The sequence below is a fragment of the Lepisma saccharinum genome, chromosome 12 (genome assembly GCF_977018435.1).
Source record: "Lepisma saccharinum chromosome 12, izLepSacc3.1, whole genome shotgun sequence".
NCBI lineage: Eukaryota > Metazoa > Arthropoda > Insecta > Zygentoma > Lepismatidae > Lepisma > Lepisma saccharinum.
Window position 1 is genome coordinate 62,280,510 of NC_139240.1, and position 9,432 is coordinate 62,289,941.

At 40.0% G+C, this 9,432-nt stretch overlaps 1 protein-coding gene across 1 annotated transcript; it reads left to right on the forward strand.

The window, feature by feature from the left end:
- Window positions 1-358: 358 nt before the first annotated feature.
- Window positions 359-1,162, forward strand: LOC145996357 (histone-lysine N-methyltransferase SETMAR-like). The gene has a single exon (XM_083132788.1). It carries the CDS (start codon window positions 359-361, stop codon window positions 1,160-1,162), a length of 804 nt encoding a protein of 267 aa, XP_082988914.1.
- Window positions 1,163-9,432: the final 8,270 nt, after the last annotated feature.

Below are 9,432 nucleotides of genomic sequence, written 5' to 3' on the forward strand. Positions count from 1 at the left end.
GAATTACGGATAGCATCGATTCCAGGAAATGCCAATCTTTGTTCAGTTGCATTGCATCTGGTCGTTGAAAGTTCACAGAAATGCGGTGCGGAATCGACGAATCGTTCGTAACAGTGAGGCTCGACCAGAGACTAGTTCGTGCGTGCTTCGGTTTCAGAAATTTTGCACCAAAAAACACCCAAGAATTAAGAACCAGATTTTTTTTCAGTACGCAGCCGCACCTTTGTAAATCTAGCCCCTTGGATGTGAATTTTAGCTCCATTTTGGGTGCGATGTAGCCCGTTTTTCTCTCGTACTGTTGGCAACACTAAGGGAAACACAGTCACTTGTGAGCGAGCGGTCTAACGTGAAGGTCACTATGTTTTCCAAACAGGAACAACGGAGTTGGATCAAGATTGAATGTGCCAGAGGTCGTACAGCACGACAGTGTCATCAAGGGCTTCAAGAGGCGTACGGGGAATCGGACAGAACAGTGGCATGGTGGGTAAAAGCCTTCAACGAAGGTCGGCAAACTGTGGCAGACATGCATCGGGCAGGTCGTCCTAGCGTCTCTGAAGAAGAAGTGCAAGCTGTTGCCACGTTAGTGGACAGTGATCGAAGCATGACGATTCGTGAGCTCGCCCACAAAACCGGATTAGCGGATACGACTGTGCTTCGCATCCTGAAGGAACGCCTGGGCATGCGCAAAATTGCATCACGATGGGTTCCGCATGAGTTGACGGAAATTCCGAAATGGATGCGTTACGACGCTGCTCAGACGCACTTGGAGCGCTATGAGCGCGAAGGTGAGGCTTTCTTACGCCGTATCGTAACACTGGATGAGACATGGGCCAGATCTTACGAGCCAACACTGAAACGTCAATCCAACGAATGGCGTCATTATGGGTCGCCGCGAAAGTCGAAAGTGCGTCAGAGACCCGGTGTGGTGAAAGTTATGGTGATTCTGGTGTACGACTGTGATGGTGTTATCCTAACGCATTACGTTCCTCCACGGCAGACTGTCAATGCCCAGTATTACTGTTCATTTTTGGAGCATCAACTGCGACCAGCTTTGCGAAAGACGCGGCGACACTTTCTGCGCAACCCACCCATCATTTTGCACGACAATGCACGGGCGCATACAGCGCAAGCTGTAGCTGCTCTGTTCGGTCGATGGGACTGAGAAGTACTGTTCCATCCACCATACTCCCCGGACTTAAGTCCTTGTGACTTTGATTTGATTCCGAAGATGAAGGAACCACTTCGTGGCATTCGCTTCAGAACTGTTCCAGAGATTCAACAGGCAGTAGACCGCTCCATTCGCACCATCAACAGAACAGGCTCTGCTAACGGTATACTACGCCTTCCACATCGCTGGCAACGGGTTCTACACAACGCTGGTGACTACTTTGAAGGACAGTAACAGGTACAAACATGTAACTCTTGTGTATCGGTTGTGAATAAATAGTTGCCACTATTTAAGTTCCAGAAGTTGTAAGATACTTGTTTTACACAGTAACAAGTGAATTTTCTGTCGCTTCCGCGGCTCATGCTAAGTTGACGGGACGAGCAGAGGCCCCGCCTGCTTGCATTTCTAAGTGATGACGTCAGAGGACCTCCTGTCTGTGGAGAGGACGTTTTCAAATCCGTGACGTAGGAGGTGAATTTCAGCGGTGTTTGAAGGCGTGTTTCTCGAGAACCGAAACAAATATTGCCGAGATATTTTGCACATCTCATGTTTGTGTCATTATCCGTAAAATGAATGGATTTAAAACGTTTTTCATGTCAAAGTGGAAATGTCCATTGATTGACTTATTTGGTATATTTTACTTCATTTTTCTGCTACATTTGGCTAGTTGTTAAGACCAGTCATGCCCAGGCCAAGATTCGAATCCAGGACCTCTAGCATCGTAGTGCGTTGTGCTAAGCACTCCGTCACTGAGGCCTCCATATCAAAATTTGTTAAAGCAAGGAGTGAAATTACTGTTTTTGAACAACTCAACATTTGAAGTTACTGCGCTTGAACAAACGTCAAAAGATAATGGCTGAGTCTTGGAATTTTCACTCATTCAAGGTCGTCGATGCCCACTTTCTCCTACCCCGAGCGGGAAACTGGATGTAAATATTTCAAGCAGAATCTGAACCACTAATAAATAAATATTTCCTTGCAGACGACAAACAGCTTTGCGGCAACCATGGCGGCGCTGCAAATCCTGACGTCACATGAAACCCAGCTATAGACTCTCTAAATATGGGGGCCAAAAAGCCTTGATGAAAGTTCAGTTGGGAAAGAAAAACCTCATTTTATCTCACTGTTTTAGTTTCATTGCATTGATGTGTATGCGCGTGTGCGTGTACTAATATAATGCAGCAACATAGTGGCACCATATATGAAATATGCCGCGCTTCTTTGCCTGCAAACAATTCGCGATTAAAATTACCACCTGAGCGCTAGTGTCGCTTCCAATATGGCCGCTCTAAGTAGGATAGATCTTTGTTTACATTCAGCAGTAGTACAAAAGAGCAGCGTGTTGTCATGACTGGTATGGTAGAAAACGTTTAAATTACGCATTATTTTTAAATATTGCGAATGCGATGTGAATTCCAGGTACTCTAACAAACGTGAAGCTGTACTGAGAACGAAGCATTTAATTATGATAGGCAAAAATAACACGGAAAATGCAGACGAAGTATGTAGGTGGGAGAACAACGTACGCTGAACCTCGCCCGCTCAATAAAGATATGTTATTATTATTATATTATTATTATACGCACTGATTGTCCAAAACAGTGCTGTATCATCTGCACGTCATGTTGTATCTGGGGTTCTCGGAAATTATTGGAAAATAAAGAAATTGAAATTAGCCTGTACTTGAAAAGCTGGGACAGGAGAAAATTGCGATTATATCGTTGCAGTTCTTTCTCGAAAGAGAAAGGCTGGTTTAATAATAATATTCACGATTTCATGACCAGGCTATACTCACTGAAAAAGGACATCGTACTGAATGAAACAGTAACATTAGCATATCCACTTTTTTTCTGGTTACATTTGACATTAATTCATTCTCAAACTACTTTCATCTTCCCTCTTAATCGACTTGCACCTGTTCCAAATTTCACACATTAGTAGCACAGGTAATACATGGACGCATTGGTTAAGACGCTTCATGATTTTTCGAAAAAAAAAAGCTTTATTTATAAAGTACAATTTAAAACTTTACTCTCATGGAAATATATATTTATCTCTCGATAAATAAAGTAAGCAGACTCGTGCATTCTTCGTAATTTCCTTGCCGAATTACAGTGTTATATCCCCCATACCAATCTTCTGTCAATTACGTTTTCCCTGATTTATTAACAAATTTCATTTTGTTGATTCCACGGGGTGGAAACACATGAAAACTTTTAATTTGTTCTGACCCATAAAACGATTTAGAGCAAAAAAAAAAACAAAAAAACCTGAACAGTAGACCTTACTGTCTCGCATATTCACCATGCTTTAAACGACTTCAACACAACGTATCTTACTTAGAGTACTTCCTGAAAATCCCGGCAGATGGCATATCGGTTAATTTTAATCGCGAATTGTGTTCGTGCATATAAGACAAACTGTTTAGCAGCAATAGTCTGAAGTACTTAATGGTTCTAACTTCTCTCTCTGGTAATTTACAATGCATTATAGAACCCAAAAATTTACGAGCGAAGCGAGCAAGAACATTTTTAGATCCAAAGTTTTGCAAAGTGAAAACAATATTGATTTAATATGGCACAAAAAAAAATCATGGGGCGCCATGGCATTCTCTTATTACAATTTTCTTCAGTTAGATTGTTCGGCGCCCAGGGCCAACTCCCGCCGTCTTCTAGCTACAGCTCTGAACTTGACAAGACTGTAAGAAAGCAAGGACTGCGAGCGAAGCGAGCAAGAAAATTTTAAGAAATGTATTTTTATTTGTATAAAATTTGATATCGAGGGGGGCAATTTCCTTTTGTGCCACCCTGGAGGTGCTCTTGGCCGTCTGGAAGAAATAATGCAAGAAAGACGTGAAAACTAATTCCAAGTTGAGTATCCTTTTGTCCTGCTATTCTTATATTCTACTAGTCTTGCTTTCTTTTACCTCAATGTTTGCCCCCCTTTTCCCCCCTAGAATTGATTTCCGTCCAAGGTTGGGCATTGCCCCCCATCCCCTGTCGTTGCGTCGCTGCACCTGCTTCCCCTGTAGTTGCTTTGAAGTTTAATCATCTTGAAAATACTTTATTTTTCTTAAGAGCATAACGTATGATATTGTTTAGTAAGAGCGATAACATTCCTCTACGCTAAATTTCTAGATGAAAGTACATTAATATAGGGACATGGGCGTGTGGAAGGGGGAGCAACGATGGCCACACTCCCCCTTAGAAATCGAATGTCAAGGTAAAAGTATATATTTCACGAGTATAATTTGATTTCAGTTATAGTAATTTACATTAATGCGATAATTTAAAATTCAAGTGTTGTTTTTTGAAGGGGGAACACTATTATCGGGGTGCTATACCCCATGGAAAATATCTTGCTTGACCCTCCGTTGAAAAAAATCTGCGGACGTCCATGATTAAGGGGAGCAACTGCCCCCCCTTGGTTCATCCCCCCACCCCGCGGTGCGGCTGAAAGGTATCATGTCGAAGACTGGTAACAATTTAAGACTAACAACAATACCATGCAATACGCGTAAGGTTATAATTAAGGAGTGATCACTAACCAGTAACCACACGTCGAAGTGACGGAAGATTGTACCATGCACGGTATTTTCCTTCTGGTATGTAAATAATGTTGTTCTGTACGTGCAATGTACGAGTTGTCTGAAAAGAGCGTGATAATGATCAATCAAATCCCTGACAATCGAATCTTCTTCTTCATTCCGTTTTTAAGATTAATACACAATCACGTTGTTGTTGGATTTAGTCTGTAGTGGATTGGATCCATGTGTTGATTCATTTGTTAATTTAATGAATATTAATTATTTTGCACCGTTCAGTGTCAGATATCGATTATTTCGTTAACGATTAACAATGGTTCATCGTAGATTTACTTCAGTTTTTTTGTCTCCGGGGCCATCGCATAATTTAAGTTCTGCGGGAAGGGGTATTATATTATTCAGACTTACGTTAAGTAGCAATGTAACGTCACACATACAATTTCTGTGGCGTATAAGTGCTCATTAATATATAACAGTAGTTTTTTTTAAAAATAAATGTATGCATTAAATTATTATTATTATTATTTAATTTAGTCCATATCCCAAAAATAAGAATTAAAAAATATGATTTGTAGGTTTGTTTAAAATGTTTAAGTAAAATCTCCTCCAAACCAAAGAAAATTTTTGATGGGAAAGGGAAAATTTCGAGGGGCAGTGTCCAGTGTCCACCCGGCCCTCCTTATTGAAGTCCCTGAAAACTACCCTGCTGAACCCTATAAGAAATAACCTCAAGTCTCAAGCTCAATATGATATCCCATGTATTCAACACATGTTATTGAATCGAGGTACAGAACGAAAATTTACTTTCTGTTCGTATTTGGAGCACAAACATTAGGCCTGCTATTCATTCGAACAAATAAAGAGGAACGCCAAATTTTCAGGTTTTAGGACACATTCCGAACATTAAACGTTTGTACAATGTGTTATATATCGAAATTTTGAAGTTCTGGCTAAAATGCTCTCAAAAATAACTATTCGCGATTAAAATTACCACCTGAGCGCTAGTGTCGCTTCCAATATGGCCGCTCTAAGTAGGATAAATCTTTGTTTACATTCAGCAGTAGTACAAAATAGCAGCGTGTTGTCATAACTGGTACGGTAGAAAACGTTTAAATTACGCATTATTTTTAAATATTGCGAATGCGATGTGAATTCCAGGTACTCTAACAAACGTGAAGCTGTACTGAGAACGAAGCATTTAATTATGATAGGCAAAAATAACACGGAAAATGCAGACGAAACTATGTATACGCACTGGTTGTCCAAAGCAGTGCTGTATCATCTGCACGTCATGTTGTAACTGGGGTTCTCGGAAATTATTTGAAAATAAAGGAATTAAAATTGACCTGTACTTGAAAAGCTGGGACAGGCGAAAATTGCGAACATATCGTTGCAGTTCTTTCTCGAAAGAGAAAGGCTGGTTTAATAATAATAATATTCACGATTTCATGACCAGGCTATAGTCACTTAAAAAGGACATCGTACCGAATGAAACAGTAACATTAGCAAGTCCACTTTTTTCTTGGTACATTTGACATTAATTCACTCTCAAACTATTTTCATCTTCCCTCTTAATCGACTTGCACCTGTTCCAAATTTCACACATACGTAATACCGGTAATACATGGACGCATTGGGTAAGACGCTTCATGATTTTTCGAAAAATAAAAGCTTTATTTATAAAGTACAATTTAAAACTTTACTTTTATGGTAATATATATTTATCTCTCGAAAACTAAAGTAAGCAGACTCGTGCATTCTTCGTAATTTCCTTGCCGAATTACAGTGTTATATCCCCCATACCAATCTTCTGTCAATTACGTTTTCCCTGATTTATTAACAAATTTCATTTTGTTGATTCCACGGGGTGGAAACACATGAAAACTTTTAATTTGTTCTGACCCATAAAACGATTTAGAGCAAAAAAAACCTGAACAGTAGACCTTACTCTCTCATATATTCCCCACACTTTAAACGACTTCAACACAACGTATTCTACTTAGAGTACTTCCTGAAAATCCCACCAGATGGCATATCGGTTAATTTTAATCGCGAATTGTCACAGTTTTGTCTATATGGTGATTTTTCCATGACAATTTTCCTTTAAAATTATTTTTATTATAAAGGCATTTTCCAAAACGAAAAGAGTAAACTATATGTGCCTAGTTTTGTCCAGTGGCGGCGATTAAGGGGTCAGTTGCCCCGCACTAAGAAAAGTAAACTCCTTGCCCCGTAGTTTTGGCACCCAATCGCCGCGTAAATGTTTTTTTGTCTTATTTCATATAAACCACATCATATTAATATTCTTCATTCATATTGCCGTAAATACTTGTTGATTGGTATCTATTATTCTGAACATGAAAGTTCTTTCAAAGCTTTCATATTGCTTTTACGTTGTTCTCTTGACTGTTTCTTGAATATGCTTGATGTACGTAAGAGGTGACCATTTCTACTACTTAGGCCGTGTCCGAAAGGTGCAAGACCGTATTTGAAGCGAGCATCCTCCGAGTATGGTCTTGGAGTGCCGTGGACTGGAAGTGAAAGTCTTTCGAATTGTACTTTGACTGCAGCGCCAAATACGATCAGTAGATAAAACTGAGTACTCATTTTTTTCCCCGCGTTTAAAACACTTGTTTTTCACCATAGAAATCACATAGCATTATCAAATGTTCGTACACATACATTTCCACACATTAGAAGAACTTTAACCAACAACTTGCTGACCCATAACGCATATTTTATCCGTGTTGCTAGCTTTCTATCTCCGCGATTCAAAACAAATGAGCAACGCGTGTGGATATCACGTGACCTAGTCACCAAGCATCTGTGCTGAGAGCTCCGTACTTGCGTGCTTCTGTTCTTGGCGCTTTCGAACTGTACTAGGTGACGTCACTTCCGTCAAAACCACACTTCAAGTATGTACTTTGCACCTTATGGACAGAGCCTAGAAAGATAATTTTAAAAGTATTGTTGTATACAGAAAGCTATTATGATCCTATTGATTGTGTCTTGTTTTTCTGTTCTATAGGTGGGTTTCATGTGACGTCAGTATGCGCACAACCGCCATGTTTGCAGCCAATTTTGTTTGTCGTTTGCAAGGAAATATCCACTACGTAGCGTTCGTTACACCTGCACCAAGCGCACGATTGTTGTTGGTACTGTGTAAAATGTCGGTAACATTGCATAAAAAGGCAACGAAAAGGCCAACTCTAGTTCACCCAGAGGCGTCTCCTGAACGCATGCGGTTCATGCTGCGCATGCGTCAATTGTGGGGATAAGGACAGCTTGCTCTGCGACGACATTAATGAGCATTTCTACATTCTAATTTCTTCATATAGTAGAAGTATTTATTTTACACGAGAGCACTCAACTAAGATTATATTACATTACTTGGATCTGAAGTGAAATAAAGTAATAATTATTTTCCAACAATTGACGCATGCGTCACTTAAGATCCAAGAAATGTAATATAATCTTAGTTGAGCGCTCTCGTGTAAAATAAATACTTCTCCTATATGAATAAATTAGAGAGCAAGCTGTCCTTTCCCCACAATTGACGCATGTGCATCATGCACCGCATGCGTTCAGGAGACACCTCTGCTGTTCACCTGTGTTTATTTACTTGAACCCTACATGGAATCAGTTTGTTTTCGTATTTATTAGTTCGGATTCTGCTTGAAATATTTACATTGTGTAAGTAACCTATGTTTCCCTCTCGGGGTGGGAGAAAGTGGTCATTGACGACCTTGAGTACAGATTATCTGAAAATTCCAAGACTCAGCTATTATCTTCTGTGTTTCCCTTTAACGTTTGTTCAAGCGCAGTAATTTGAAATGTTGAGTTGTTCAAATACAGTAATTTCACTCCTTGCTTTAACAATTTGGGATATGCAGGCCTCAGTGACGGAGTGGTTAGCACAACGCACTACGATGTTAGGGGTCCCGGATTCGAATCTCATGACTTATCTTAACAACTAGCCAAATATAGCAGAAAAACGAACTAAAATAAACAAAATAAATCAATCAATTTGAGATAATTTGATACATAAGCGTGCACAGACCCTCTGATTTACAAAAGATTTGAATGTTCAGTCGGGAAATTGCGAGCGAAGCGTGCAAAATAAATTTTCGATCCAAATTTTTCAAGTTGATAACAGTATTGATTTAATAGAGCGCAAACAAATTCATGGGACTGACACCATGACATTCTCTTTTACAATTTTTCTCGATCAGAGGTTGGCGCCCAGGGACAACTCCCGCCGCTCCCTGTGGCTACGGCACTGAACTTGACAAGACTGTAATGAAAGCATACATTGCGAGCGAAGCGAGCAAGAACATTTTACGAAATGTATTTTTATTTGTATAAAACTTGAAGTCAAGGGGACAATTGCCCTTTTGTGCCCCCTGCAGGTGCTCCTGGCCATCTGGAAGAAATAATGCAAGATGGACGTGAAAACTAATTCCATCTTGAGTATCGTTTTGTCCTGCTACTTGTAGACTCTGCTAGTCTTGCTTTCTTTTACTTCTATGTCTGCCCCCCTATAATTGATTTCCGTTCAGGGTTTGGATCAGGCAATGCCCCCCTGCCCCTTGTGGGTGCACCACTGCACCTCCTTCCTCCATAGTTGCTTTGCACTTTCATCGGCTTGAAAATACTTCATTTTCTTAAAGAGTATAATATCATTTAATAACAGCGATTAGATTCCTCTACACTAAATTTC

Coding starts and splice junctions, on each gene's coding strand:
- LOC145996357 (XM_083132788.1), top strand. CDS start 359: ATGTTTTCCAAACAGGAACAACGGAGTTGGATCAAGATTGAATGTGCC.